Genomic DNA, 16040 nt, shown 5'->3' with positions numbered 1-16040 from the left:
TATATGTGCATAAAATGGACTTAAAACTAAAATTCAAACAATATTAGAGCAGTACATCTCTCACTCTGAGGTACGTATCTAGATAAGTCAATATCTACTTTTAAGTTAATAAATCATAAGGTAGAAACCATTGCGGCAATTCTTGCTCGCTCTTCTGTGCTAAGCGCGTTGGTGACATGTTCCGTTACTTGCAACAGAAATGGTACAGAAATAGTTTCCATTCCCTGTGATAGTTACCATTATACCGGGTGTCCCAGAAGTCTTTCCTCATTACAAACTTTATTCATATCCGCTATATGCAATGTAGAGATGTGAAAGTGGTGCCAAAATGGACAACTAACCAAGTTTATTTGTTGCAGGTTTCAGTAATGTGGCTGTAGTGTAGCAGTGTCAGTGCCAAGGAATCCGGAATTAATGCTCTTGACATCGGGTGGCATCTTTCCATACAATGTTTCTTGGACTTGACAGGATTTGGGAATGAAGATAAATTCCAATTCTTAAATACTAACTTATTGATGGCAGACATTCTAGACGAAAGAATTCTGTACATTTGAAAGTTCCACTGCACTGTTATTGGTGACCGGGTCTCGTGATACCAGAGGACATGCTGAGCTTTTTCCTGATTTGTGAACATTTCCAGTTTTCTGGGCACTGACACTGCTACACTACAGCCACGTTACTCAAACCTGCAACAAAAAGCTTGGTTAGTTTTCCAACAATTTGGCACCACTTTCACATCTCTACCTTGCATATAGCGGATATGAATAAAGTTTGTAATCAGGGAAAGACTTCTGGGACACCTAGTACTATAATTGTTTCTACCTGATGATTTACCAACTTAAAAATAAGTACTGACTTCTCAGACAACCTGTATATTCTGTATCTGAATCAAGCGAACTACAGGAGGCCGGGGGGCGTCCCGATGGCGTAATGGTAACGTCGCTGTTTTGCAATTAGTAGTTCCGGGGTCGATACCCGGTGGAGGCACACAGCGGTTAGGATGCCACTTTAAACTGTAGGTCTGGTCCAGATTAGACTGTGCCAAAAGTGGACTTAACACAAAATAGCACAGTGGTAACGTTGCCGCCTTGTAATCAAGAGGTCCAGGGTTCGACACCCGGTAGAGGCACATATCGGTTCGAATTCCACTTCAAATCGTAGGTCTAGTCCCGATCTGTGCATAAAGTGGACTTACAACAAAACATCAAAACTCAAAAGTACTGGGGGCAGAGAGGCAAAGGCCCACGATTTAGGACACAATCCCAAAGATAAACACATTTCTATTTAAAGAGCGGGAAAGGGGCTTTAGAATCCAAAACGCTTCGGGGACGGTGAGAAAAAACATATACAACTGCGTACCTCTTTCTTACCGCATCATCCCAGATCGGTGACCAAAAATTCCAGACATGCGTACCTTAGCCGAATGGGCGTGTAACGATTGCGGGTGACTCCGGGACTCCAGAACCTGTTCAGTGCAGCCGCGGGACAGTGAGACGGGAACAGGGAAGCCGCCAGAACCGAAAAAGGGGAATCGGTTGGCTGGAAACTCCAGAGAACCTCTCGAGAGGGTGACGGCGTTGCTTTGATCTTTGTGTTTGGCGGTCGGGAAGGACAACAACCCTGTCAAGTTGGAAGGGAAAATATTCTCGTTCGTCGGGAACCTCTTCTCGTCCTCCACCCTGGTCAACCAATTCAGGGACCTCATGGTGAGTTCGTTCTTCTTACTTACACGTACCCGCGTACGGTCGGGAGCAAAAGTGATTTGTTTATTTACTACGAGTGGGAAGGTTTGACCTGGTTCGGCTCCAGCCATAAACTTCTCTGTCGTCTGCAGGGACGTTTTTTTGGCGGGAGCCAAACCTATAAACGGTTGCGAAGTAATGTTTCGCTTGTGGTGATATCGAGATTAGGGATAAGCCGGAAAATCCGGATAACGGATATCCGTATTTCAAATTATCCGATAACAGTTTCGGATGCAACGGATAACTCTGATATCTGGATAGTACGGATATCCGGAGATTTATAGAAAATCCGTACAGTGGAATACGCACATGAATAAATAGGGTGACCATAATATTTTGACCCAAAAACGGGACATCCTAAGGAGGTCAGTTTACCTTCTCCTGAAAAATCGGTTACACCTAATTATAAAATTATTATTATTATTAATTATAGTATGGGTCACATAAATTATGCATCATAAACAATAAATGAAATATGATCCTGCAGTCAAAAGTATTAATTGTTATTATCTCGGTATAGTGTTTCTGGTAGCTTTTGATCAACCTTTGACGTTAGTCCTACGCTGAAGTTTAGGAATGTCAGAAGCGCATTTGTCAGAAGAAGCTATCTTCTTCAGAACAACTTTATTTTTTGTATAACCGTTCATAAAGCTCCCCATATATCTGACACAAAACACAATTTGTCTTTTGAGTTTCTATCAAGATGCAGGAATGAATTGAAACTGTTGTCGCATGTCCGTATTGAAACTACATGTCCGCTTCTTGCCCATGCTTTTTCATTCAGAAAGCATTACAACTCGCGACGCATCTAACTTAAACAGCGAACTGCTGTCTGTTCGAACATTGTCGACGACAATGGAACATTTTCATTGTTATAAAGTGCTTGAAACGAAGTCCAGTTGTTTTGCTAGGGTGTTGCCATGACGCTAGAAGTGCGCGTCAAATCTCCTGCATATGGCGATAGCCAATAGCAGCACACTGCAGCGGTGCCATGTCGTAATTTCAAACGGAAAAGATACAGCGTGGTTGAGCGAGACGCCTTGTCACTGAACTAGGCAACGCCGCACGTCTGTGATTCGCTGGTGCAGTTCGGCCGTTCAAGGTCATATGCAATAGATTTGACGCGCACTCTAGTTTAACAATTCCTTCAATATTTTTTTAGCATGAAATATCTCAATTTTAGATTTGGTTTTCAAGCTAACTCTTTAGACTTTTATAAAACGGGACAAATATTGTTTTTTAAGTCATACGGACGGGACGGCCGGGACAAGCCTCCGAAACGGGACTGTCCCGGTCAAAATAGGACGTATTGTTACCCTACGAATAAAATAATATATGGACAGCCCTTAAAAAGGATAAATGAAAAAAAACTGTCCGGATAATGCACATATCCGGGTATCGGATATCCTGACTGATAAATTGGATAATCCGATAATTCGGATATCCGGTCCGGATAGAAAATTTTATCAGAATTTGGCCATCCCTAATCGAGATAAGTCAAGACTTGGAGGAGATGTGGAGTGTACTTTTTTTTAGTAGTCCGTTCTCATTTTGTCACGTTTCCTGCCTTACCGTTCTTTTCTTTTAGGAATTCTGACCCAAAGGGGGGGGGGGTTATGATCCCCACCAAGTTCCCTACCCCTTGTGCATGCCTGCTCCGATCTGGGCCCTACCGCCATTTGTAAACATTGATACGTATCTTTCGGTACGTTTAAATGTCCTGTGCAATGGCGGCGATTGGGTTCCAAAACCGTGGGGGGGGGGGGGGGGCAAGGTGCCAAAACTGTGGAGCAAGGACAATATATTTCCCTTTTTAGATATGATTTAGCATAGTGCGGGGGCAAAAGTGGAAAAAAGGTGGGGGTAACTGGTCCTGTGGGTGAGTTTTTAAGTCTACTTTATGCACGGAAAGGCTAATCGGGACTGGACCTACAGTGTAATCCGAACCACTATGTGCTTCCACCGGGTATCGAACCCAGGACCTCTTGATTTTAATGCATAAGGGAGGTCCGGTTAAAGGGCCTGTGGATTCTAATAGCTTATGCCACTCCCCTTAATCGGACTTCCGACTACGTTTTCAAGCAAACTCTTAGACTTATATAACGGGACAAATAGTGGATTCTTAACAATACCGGCGGGACGACCGGGACAAGCCTCTGAAACAAGCAAACTCTTAGAGTTATAAAACGGGACAAATAATGGATTCTTAAGAATACCGGCGTGACGACCGGGACACGCCTCTGAAACGGGACTCATGTTGAAACTCTGCATAGATACGCAAGTGATCATACCATCGTCTTGTTTATGAATGTCACATTCTCCGTAGACAGTTATAATGTGCGTTAATGTCATTTATGTTGACGTAACTGCTAAACGCTCATGTTTGAAGTTTTGTGGAAATGGAAGTTTGGAGTTGCCTACACTGCTCCAGAACTCTCCTGCAGTGGTTAGCGATAAGCCATCCATGTTTACCACTGCGGGATTGATAAGCAAAGCTTTACACAGGTTCATATTGCACTTTGTGACGTAATTAACCTCAGTTTTCCACTCTTATGAACCCTGCCTACGTGGTTCTCGGGTATTGTAGGCAAGGTAATCAGTTATGGGCGCCCGCAGGGGAGGGTCACGGGGGGCACTTGACCTCCCACAGATTTCTGGAAAGAGTTAATGGAATTCAAATGGTGAAATTTTAGAGGTATTTTATAACAAAAAGTATTGTTTTCAGTGACTTACAGGCCGTAAGCTACAGCAACTATTATTATTATTATTATTATTATTTGAAATAGGTTTACATTTAGGCTTACAACCTATTTTACACTGACCATCTACCTATATCTAACTCGCTTTTTGTCCTACATGAATTAATGTTAAGTATACAGTTATGTAAATTGTATATAGATATATAGAATATGAAAATTACAAATATATGTAACTTAAAAAAAACATATGTACTAGTAGTAATGTAATAATAAAAATAACAACAATAACAAGAAAAACAAAAACAATAATAGCAGTAATAATAGCAATAATAATAATAAAGTTTCTGTGACCCTGGCCACCGAGAAAAAATCGTGAGGGTGTCCTTGCAATCAGTCAAATGCATTTGCACTGGCTGTGTATCGCGTTGCATTCGTCCAGCTTAAATAACGGCGTTTGTGACGGATTGGAGTGGAAATATTCACTGAAGAACTAACCTTTTAGGTTAATAATCTGCACATACTTGTGGAAACTAAAGACAAAAAATTGCAACACTGCAAAAAAGAAAAAATCAAATATCTCTACTCCAACATGAAATAGCAAGCATCCCACTTGTCAGTGTAAAATCTTGAATTTATTGAGTGACATCATTAAGATGTGCGTTGTAGATGCGTTACGGTGTATTTCGATTGTGGTGAAATTTGGTACAGAGGCTAGATCATGGGACAGCGAATGCTAATGGGGAAAAAAAATAGTTTAAAATTTCCCCACCAGGTGGAAATGTGGCGCTGAAATAACAACCAGAAATCGGACAGGCAAAACTTTATTTTTAGTTTATGCCAGTACATAAGTGCTTAATATGCGAACGTGAATGGCCCTTTTGAAACATAAGACAGCGTGATCAATGATTCAACAGGTGGATGTTGTTCACCCTGCATCAGATTTCAGCGCCACATTTCCATCAGGTGGTAAAAATTTGAACTAACCTTTTTTTCTTAGGATTCGCTTCCGCATGGTTTATATAGCCCCCGTAGAGAGTTTCACCGCAATCCGATGGTTCGAAAGGGCTCCAGAGGGCTCTGGGCAGGGAAACTTGAATTCTGACCACCTGATATGTTTTTTCAATCCACCAGACCCTGTCTCCATTGCTTCAATAGCGCATGAATAGGTTCAGGACTAGATTTACAGAGTCAATAGGAAATTGCCTTTAAATCAGTGGTTCTCAACCTTCGCCAGTCAGGGTGCCGCCAGAATTACTTGCAGGGGTGTGCACCCAATTTATAATCATATTTTTGGTAACGTCGAGTACTTTAAGAAGCACTCTTTTACTCTTGCTTAACCCTTAGTACGCCGCGCGGTCTGACGAAAGTAAGCCCAGTGTCGCCGAGGCTTTGAGCGCGAAATTTGAATTCGTATACATAATGGAGAAAAATCGTAATAACTCTGGCACTATGGGACCAATCTACTTCGGATAACTTTTGTTTTGCAGGTAATACATCGATGCATGCAACCATGTAAAATTTGGATGCCCCAACCGCGGGGGGCTTACGGGCGGGGGCTGCATCCCCCGAATTTCAATGAAAAAATCATAAAAATGTGGAGTTTGCCCCCTCTTCTCCAGCTACTTTGGGGAGAAAACCCGAACTTTTGTTTTTTTTCGTTCGCACTTGCATCTTGTGTAGCTACTGTCAATCTATTTCTTCCCTGTTGACTCGGCTCTTTGTGGAAATATGTCCGGAAGGAAACGATTAGGAAACGATTGTGCAACGATTGTGCGTTAGGGAAATTGATGAGCTGTTATATGATACGAACTGTTTTTCCTAACAGAGGAGGGAAGGAAGCCTTTGCAATCGTTTGTTTTGTCTCTACTTCTGGATAGACTCACGCTTCTGGCGCCTCTGGCTATCGTCAAGCTTCATTGCATTTCTAACATAGAGGCGACAGAAAGCTGACACCGCCAAACCTCATCATATCCCCTCTCTCCTTGCCTCCCCCCGCCACTACTTCAGCTGGATCACCAGGTCGAAACACAAAGAAGAATGTGTGCCTTATCAGTACTAAATCACAGCGTTGGAAGCTTGGAGGAAAACAGCATCGTAAATACCAAGCATTCATTGTGTCTGTCAACTGAACAGCGAACACGTGAGCCCAAAGCCCAAACACGTGACATATTCCGAGAAAGGAGGGGGGATTTGGAATTTTCGTAAACACGATTGCAGAACCTGTTCCCGACCGAACTTCCAGTGTTTCAACCTCAATATACAAATATAAGTGTGGCAAACCCTCGATAATTGTATCTAAAGCTGTTAGTTGCATATGTGCAACAGCGGCTACAAGGGACATACTTTTTTCGTTGCACAGGTGCAACGGCGGGGGACTAAAGGAACAAATTACACATACATCATTTTAGAAAAGTAAATATGGAATTTAAAAGACTAATTTACTGTAGTCTACATGCTGAAATTGAAAACTTTTTTTTACTCGCCGAGTTAATGTGCAATGGTATACAGCACGAATAACAGAAATATAGAGTTTAGACTACGTGCAATTGAATTGAAATTAAATTGTAAAACCAATATATCTTAGTAATTTAAATGTAATAGGTTTATAAGACTCAGTAAATACATTTTCGAGCTCGATTTTGCGACCTACCAAACGCCGCTATATCAATATTATGCAAATGATATTGGCAATTAGAAATTAAACTTTGTTATCTTCCTGCATGTGGTTTATCTTCTCAATCTCAAATAAAATTCTAATTCTGTAAAAAAGATCAAGATATTAACTCATTTCCACCACAGTAAAACATTCAGAAACAATAAAGAAAATTGTTAGAAAAATACTCATAAGTTCAGAGCCATCTATTGTTCACCATAGCAAACCATACCCCAACATAGTAGCAATTTTTTTAAACCTATTTCATTTCAAATTATTCAATAATAAGTTAAAATCAGACAATATTGAAAAAACTATTCAAATTTGTTAATGTAAAACTATGTAAAAATTATGTCAGCCTGTATTGATTCTGGAAAGAAAATATCAATAAAGAACGAGGTGAAAAAATTATCATGAGCACTACTAGAAAAAGATGGCTGAAGCCTGAAATCGAAAAATTGTAAGTAGTTTCTTATTTCTTTATCCCAGGTTGCGTTTGTGTTTTACTGAAGCAATGAGACGTGTCATATTCGTATATTACGCCTAGAGTGCTTGAAAAACGTCATACCCCCTTAGCGCAGTACGTCGCGCTCTAAATCCTTTGATATGAAATGTACTTGACAGGCGCAAGAATCTCGTATTTAGTAGCTAAAAGGGAAAATAGATTATTTTGTCGACATTATCTCTCTATCCAAAAGAAACAAAGAAACCGTCAGCCTATAATACTACATTGCAGTATTAGTTACCTCTATCGATGCTATCGGAAAAGTGTACAAGTAAATTTTTTTTTAAGGGGATGCAGAACAATGGAATGAAGGTTTGGTTTTCAATGCATTGCGACATCTACCGCTGTGGGTTGCAAGTTTGTAACATTAAGTAAGACTATTCTTTCGTTTGAGTTTCATGATACCTGAATTCAGATAAATATATAACACACTGCCGTAAAATCTTTCGTGTATTTAAATTTTTAGTAACCCTATGTGTGTGTGTTTCAAATTCTTTCGTCAAGCTTAAACCAAGCATACCGTCCGTTTCCAACACTTCTTCCAAGTGCATAAAACGAATGAATAATAGACAGAGAATTGATAAAACGGAAAATTCTTTTATTCTTAGTTTGTTTATACAGACGTAGCTTCTCAAATGCTAAACATGTAACGTATTCAGTACATTATTGCCGGGCAAACAATATAAGTTTTTCACATATTTTTCTCACTTCTAATTATTATATATTTTTACGTATAAACCTGGGAGCGCGAGGGCCTTTCAGGCGCGAGGCCCTGGGCGGTCGCCCACCTCGCCCACCCCTTGCTACGCCTCTAATTATTTATTCTTGCTCCTGGAGGTGAAACTAAAAATGTTGTTTATAATCAAGTTTTGAGTTAAATTAATATTATAGTGAATTTGTAAAATATTTTATAATTTGTATACTGTACCTATACTTTTAAATACCTGTAAACAAAATTAGTTACATTTTACATTATAGTTAGAATTCATGATTTTCCTGTCTAATAGAAGATTGGGATAAATAAATACCCGGGCAACGCAACTTTAGTTAGTGAGTATTTGAACAGAATAACCAAAGTACAGTAAAAGCTGCGTTAGATAAAAAAAAAATAGTGTAAAATACAAAGAACCATGTTATATTTCCATATTCTGCCATTTAATTCAACGGGTAAATTGTTTCACATTTTTCAAAATTCCAAAAATTAGAGTTCTATGTGACAGAGCACCCAACATAAACTTTATGACTAAAATTTCCCCCTAACTTTTGTGTGTAAATGTTAGAAAGCACTGCATGAAATTTTTAAAACAGTTGTGCTAGATATTTGCTCATCTGATGGATCGAGTATACGAGTCTTACCAGGGATATAATAATACATAATAAATTAGAATAAAATAGTTTTATTAATTCTATTAGTTTATATTAGTTATTATTGTATAATAACAATAATTATTATTATTATTGTTTCTATTATTCAACTTTTATCAATGGCCTGATCCCGACTCTCTACAAAAAATTCTGGCAATGCCTATACTGTTACGGAATTGTACGAGGGCCATTTTCTTTTCAACCTCCGATGGAGCCGCTAGGTGGCCCGTGAAGCGCTAGGAAGCGGGGCGGTCACGCAGCGTGTTTGGCGTCCTCCCTGCTACTGCCAAGGCCAACGCTTCAGTTGAAGCTGAGCTACGGGCGCGTAGAGATGTCTGCTACAATCGACTCTCCCGCCAAGTGCGAGTGTGTTACAGGTTGAATTTATGGAGCCGGGCACAACAATCAATGCGGCTGCATACTGTGAGACATTGCGTGCATACTACGCAGAGCCATCGAGAACAAACGCAGAGGTACGCTGTCTTCAGGCACTGTCTTGCTTCATGACAATGCCTGACCGAATGTTGCTGCGTCAACCCAAGACCTTGTTCAACGATTCCACTGGGAAGTGTTTGATCACCTTCCCTACATCACAGACCTGGCGCCACGTGACTTCCCGGCGATAAAGAAGTGGTTGGGAGGACGGCGCTTCCACACCAATGAGGAGCTTCAGAACACCGTGCAGACCTGACTCAACAGACAGACAGGGGGTATTGGAAAGCTGGTGCATCGGTTTCACTGTGGTTTAGATTTCATGCCCTATCGGAGCTTGAAAAAAAAAACAGCCCTCGTACGTACGTACACACACACAGGTATAAATAACTTTGTACCCCTCAAAGACAGAAACGTTCGGATGTCACAGAATCAAAACAGGCATTTAGGACAAAACACCGGCCTCGGTCATAACATTTTAGTAAAAAATACACACCAACTCTAAATCCATGCATGAAGAAAGGATGTGAAAAAGAAATTAGCATCTGTGACATTCAGGCGCGGCTCGTGCATAATTTTCCTGGGGGTTCACCAAAATTATGCAAAGTGGACTTATCTAAACCTTTTGAGACACTACACGCTTTTGTTCGTAGAGATAGTACTGGGAAAATTATCAAATTTTGGCCGGTAGATTACTGACAAAGTTAATTTGCTTTATGTTCAGATAACAGTGACAGCACCAAGGAGTGTGTGTGTAGGGGGCGATCATTTTAATTTAAGATTTTCGTATGGTATTGTATTTAGGGGTATCTCAGAATTCAGAAAATATTCTCGCCTCAATTTTGCCTCTTCCACTCTTGCCAACTCTTTTCTGGTCCCACCACTGTCAAATAGACTATATTATTGGAACTGGATCCTGAACCTACAGTTAAAAAATACAAATCTCTGCCTGCTAAAATGAGTATGTATCAGTAATCGAACCCAAGACCCCTTGATTACAAGATAATTCTTATATAACTATTCGCGACGCCAAGGGTCCCGGGTTCGAATCCCGGTCGGGCTTGGTTGTTTGTGAATGTCCATTCATCAATTTCATCATTTCATCACTCATCCCCATCTTCGCAAATTAGCCAAGAGGCACAAAACGCGAAGTAAAATAAACTAAATCAATCAATCAATCAATTATATAACTATTCGAAAGTATATCGCTAAATCAAAGCGATTAGATTCTATTCTATGCAATATGTTAACTTCTCGCACAGCAACAACTACACTCCTTCCAATACACAATCCACCTCACTTCACTCAACGTATCACTATGCCATATATATATTTCAATCACCAGCCATGCACTTCAAAACAAACTAACAAGTATGGAGACAATGACACGTAACAAAGTTAAATGCGCGCGTCCCTTCGAACACCCTCTCGCGCTAGAGTATAACTGATCGCACGAAACCCAAACAACTTTCTGGTCGTCTTCTGACGTAAGTGCGAAATGCCTTCATTGTTAGGTTAGGCTTGAATAAATAGCAAATATTACGTTTTTGTTCAAGCACGGTAAGCCCCGAAAATTGAGTGTATATATTCTAAGACAACTAAACCTAAAAAGCCTAACATGTCAACGAAAGCATTTAGTCTGACGTAAGAAGACCAAAAGGTTGTTTAAGTCTTGTCCGATAAGCAACCCCTCGCCCTCGCGCTATTTTTGACTTTTCGGCTCCTTCCACCTGAAGTGTTTCCATCTTAAAGATGAAAACTCTGAATGTGTAGGCAAGTTATTTTCTATCATATTTATCTTATTTGTCTCATCATCTTTACTTTTAGCTTTCGTTTGGGGTCACCTCTACATTTATATTACACCCTCTTCATTAATCTAATAAGTCTTATAAAATATAAAAATACAAAGAGAATGCCAAATGAATTCAAATTGAAACACATAGTGCAACACTGGAAGAGAGAGGAGCGTGGTTGACTCCAGCTCGCTGGTGATCCTACGAACTGCGCATGTCCGTTTTGCCGAGACGACCTTCCTGGAGTAGCCGACTGCATGTATTTTGCCATATGTACGCGTCGAGCTTCTGCTAGCCGCCCTAAGCTTTTAGCATGGTAGGGGTTGGCTTGCGGAGGTTCAGCGGAGGCTTTGCACGAAACGGAACTAGAGGGGAGCTGAGTGGCTCTGGCCCGCGGTTTCTCTTTCTCACTAAGAGAATTTGCCACTCTACGCTTATGAACTTCTCAGTTATTGTTTATTTTGTATATTACTGGGGGTTCACTGCACATTTGCGCTATACAGCCAACCGCGCCTGGTGACATTAGTGTTTGCGAAGCATCGTCAACAAGAAACAGCAAACCACAGGAGAACCATAAAAATTCGTTTTATATGTGATTTATGCTGTTAACCCTTTCCGACAAACATACCGTCCTTAGTAAATTTTGTCATGCGACTGTTTCTTCTCCACTATATACTTTTCTTTCAATTCGCGATTAAAATTACCACCTGAGCGCTATTGTCGCTTCCAATATGGCCGCTCTATGTAGGATAAATCTTTGTTTACATTCAGCAGTAATACGAAACAGCAGCGTGTTGTCATGGCTGGTATGGTAAAAATGTTTAAATTACGCGATATTTTTAAATATTGCGAATGCGCTGTGAATTCCGGGAACTATAACGAAGGTGACGCTGTGATGAGAACGAAGCATTTAATTATGATAGGCAAAAATAACACGGAAAAACGCAGACGAAACTAATGTCTACGCACTGGTTCTTCAAAGCAGTGCTGTATCATCTGCACCTCATGTTGTAACTGGGGTTCCCGGAAATTATTTGAAAATAAAGAAAAGACCTATACTTGAAAAGCTGGCAGGAAAAAATTGCGAACATATCGTTGCAGTTCTTTCTCGATAATATCCACGATTTCATGACCAGGCTATCTATCTATCCTCACTGAAAAAGGCCATCGTACTGAATGAAACAGCAACATTAGCATGTCCATTTTCATTTTCTGGTTACATTTGACATTAATCCATTCTCAAACTATTTTCATCTTCTCTCGACTTACACGTGTTCCAAATTTCACACATACATAATACGTACATGGATGCATTGGGTAAAACGCTTCATGACTTTTCGAAAAAGAAAAAAAACCCCTACAATTTAAAACTTTACTTTCATGGCAATATATATTTATCTCTCGAAAAATAAAGTGAGCAGACTCGTGCATTCTTCGTAATTTCCTTGCCGAATTACACTGTTATTCTCCATGCCAATCTTCTGTCAATCAATTACGTTTTCCCTGATTTATTTATAAATTTCAATGAATTGATTCCACGGAGCGGAAACGCATAAAAACTTTTAATTTGTTCTGACCCATAAAACGATTTACAGCACAAAAATAACAACAACTGAACAGTAGACCATACGCTTTCGCATATTCCCCATGCTTTAAACGACTTCAACACAACGTATCCTACATAGACTAGTTCCTGAAAGTCCCACCAGATGGCAAATCGGTTAAGATTAATTGCGAATAGCTAGCAGCAGTGGCGTTACTAGGATATTCGAAAGGAGGGGGTTACGTATGCTTCTTTTTGGTAGTCTTTTCCTGCCTTTAACGTTCATTTTTTAGGAACACTGGACCAAAAGGGGAGGAAGGATATGTCCTCCACCAACCGCCCCCTTGGACACGCCACTGGCTAGCAGTTTCCGAGTTGTCTGTCTTGTCACGCAGGCAGCGTTTCAAATTCATTTTTCCTGACTTCCACAGACGGCGCTTGTAGAGCTTCCCTACCTCCCTCAAAAATAGAAACAGGGGGAGACGGAACCTCGAACAGCACTGAAAAGGGGGGGGGGCATTGCATCAGCTATTCCATGCACACAATTGTTATACTAGCTACTTCCTAAACATTTGTTGGCAAGCAGGAGTTCTAAAACAGTGGTTCTCGACCTTCCTGAGCCTGGGGTCAGGTAAGTTCGTTTTTTTTAACAGCCGATGCCCCGATTCCAACATTTTTACTCGTAAATAGTTTTAATTAATATGTACAGTCACTGCCAAGAAAAATGGGACACCTAAATCTGAAATGCTCGCTTCGCTGCAAGGCGTAATGTGCGTTGCCTAACTCTAAGTGAATTTCAATAGCAAGTTTTCAATGGCACCCTGTAGAGTTAGGCAACACACATAACACCTTGCAGTGAAGCAAGCATTTCAGGATCTAGGTGTCCCAGTTTTATTGCCGGTGACCGTACATATTAATTATCTTTGAAATTTGCAATACATACATTCAAACCATAAATATAAAAAAGAATCATCGATTGTATTGTATCTTAAATCTGACAATATTCATTTAATAAGGTACGGTACCAATATATACTTTCACAAGTGTCATGATGTTAATTCTTTTCCGAGATATTTAAAAGTTGAGTTGAGTTTTTGTTTTAAGTTTACTTTATGTTCAGGTACAGTCATGGAAAAAAGTTCTTCCCCATAAGGCTTTAATAGGAGCAAGTAATGCAGGAGGGTAGGCAACACATATTGCACCCTTCGATGATCGGGTGATTTTGCCTGTCTTAACACCGAGAAATGTGTTCCACGCGAAGGTCAACATGACAGGAAAGCAAAGAGGGTCACGTGACTATTGGTTACGTGGAGTGTTGTGCTTCTCCACGTCCCCAGTTCTTGATCCACATTGCAGAAAAAGTAGAGCTGCATGCAATATATGAAAATAGGTTGTTTTCAACTACACGCTTAATTATGATTTTCCCAATTCTAAATCTATCAGACGTGTCTCCCGATTTAGTCGGGACAGTCTTTTACTTTGAATTCCTGTTTGTCATAGGCGTAACTTGACGGGAGCAGAAAGGGCATTTGTAACCCCCCCGCAAAAAAAAAATCAGGTTTCTTAAAGCTGCTAAAACAGGAATTAAATACTATGATTTGACGCGTCCAAAAAAAGTATTATATTGAAAGATTTTTCCCAAATACGTAGATAGCAATTTAATACTTTGAAAGTGTCTCAGATTTGTTTATTGTCACAACTTAGTGTGGCACAGGTCTACTACAAAAGTGGAATTTCGTAACAGAAATATGAACCCACTCCTTTTATTTCGTAGCCGATTTCATCTTGAAACTGAAATTAAGAATATTAGTTAACAATGTCATTGGTAAACAATAAAAAAATGTGTTAGACCCAATTCTTTAATACCTTATCATAATCTTTATCGCAAGTTTAAATTTTGTTGTAAGTCCACTTTATGCAAAAAAAAAAAAAAAAAAAAGGTAAAGTTCTCACCTGTGCTTGGCGCTACGCCATGAAGGCGTATAGGGGGTGTGGGGGTAACGCCCCACACTTTCTTGATTCGTTCGTGAGTGGGGGTGATGTGATCAGCATCACGCCCCTGACCGCCTTTACCCCCAGGGTTTCCCCCAGGTAACCATGTCATTCGACGCTGGGTGGGCGCTGGGGCCGCTTCCAACGTTAGAAAAGTTCCCGGGCTTGAACCGGCCGGGAATCGAACCCGGGGCCTATAGCATGGTAGTCAGACGCGTTACCGACTGAGTCACCGGCACAGATAGACTAATCTGAAGTGCATACAGTTTAAAGTGGGATCCGAACCACTATGTGCGATCACCTGGTATCGTACCCCAGACCCCTTGATTACAAGGCCTTACCACTACGCCATCAATGAGGCGCACACAATCTTTGTATTTCGACCTTTTTATACCTATATGTATCATATAAGAGGTTGTTTAACGTTGCTATGCCTCTATGGATTATATTTAGCCAGTATTCGAGCACATAGCGTCAGGTTTCATAGATATAAGCTTCTCTTCCATGTTTATGGTTTCCTGTCTGCAGTAGAAAAACTGGCAGGTTCCCATAGCTTTTCTTTCAATAGTCTTCCAATGGTTGCATATCATATCACTCAAATTTGATTCATTCGTTTCGAACACAATCCCCGATGGCGCAGTGGGATCGTGGGCGCCTTGTAATTAAGGGATCCCGGGTTCGATACTCGGTGGAGGAACATAGTGGTTCGGATCCCCCTTTAAACTATAGGTCCATTCACGATTAGCCTAACAGGACATAAAGTGGACTTAAGACACCAATCAACCAACCAACACAATCCCGTTATTGTCCAGATTATCGAATCCAGAACCTTCGTCACGAATAACAAGCAGGAAGACAACGTGAAATAACCGAACAGAAACAGAACCTAAAACCTACATCGGATAGATTGAATTAAGTCGACGATACAGCACGGGTTCTGAAATGAAAAAGAATACGAAAGTTGAAGGACCTCTATACGCACCCACTTTTCCTCCACTCAATGGGGAAGATATCCTTCTAGCTGAGAAGCCTTTACGTAGGAGTGCCCTGAGGGAACTTCAAGGCCACGACGATAAAGTGTTCTACGTGCAATGACGGGACCAAAACATACGTCAGATAGCTGTGTTCCTCCTTATTTCGTACGCCATTGATAACTGGAACACGTGACCTCGTCTTTGGTAGAGCAGAAGCCTGCTTGCTTGCCACCACCCTTTAGTTCAGTGACCTTCGCCCGTAGTCAGCAAGAGTGAATGACTCACCATATACTTGTTGTCTGTGAGGCTACACAAGAATAGATATTTCGTTAGTGGCTGTAA

At 40.6% G+C, this 16040-nt stretch overlaps 1 protein-coding gene across 2 annotated transcripts in view; it reads left to right on the top strand.

The window, feature by feature from the left end:
- The window catches only part of LOC145992163 (neo-calmodulin-like), a 101010-nt gene that overhangs the window by 49016 nt on the left and 35954 nt on the right, over positions 1–16040 (top strand). The window contains exon 1 of one of the 2 annotated variants that reach the window (XM_083128447.1): positions 1564–1706. The exons of the other annotated variant lie outside the window; for it this stretch is intronic. Within the exon in view, the coding sequence (XP_082984573.1) occupies positions 1704–1706 (3 nt within the window). The 5' untranslated portion in view covers positions 1564–1703. Of the gene's footprint in view, positions 1–1563; positions 1707–16040 lie in introns of those variants that run through there. 2 annotated transcript variants of the gene reach the window in all.

Source organism: Lepisma saccharinum, chromosome 9 (assembly GCF_977018435.1).
Source record: "Lepisma saccharinum chromosome 9, izLepSacc3.1, whole genome shotgun sequence".
In the NCBI taxonomy this organism is placed as follows: domain Eukaryota; kingdom Metazoa; phylum Arthropoda; class Insecta; order Zygentoma; family Lepismatidae; genus Lepisma; species Lepisma saccharinum.
This window is presented reverse-complemented; position numbering and strand designations above follow the sequence as displayed.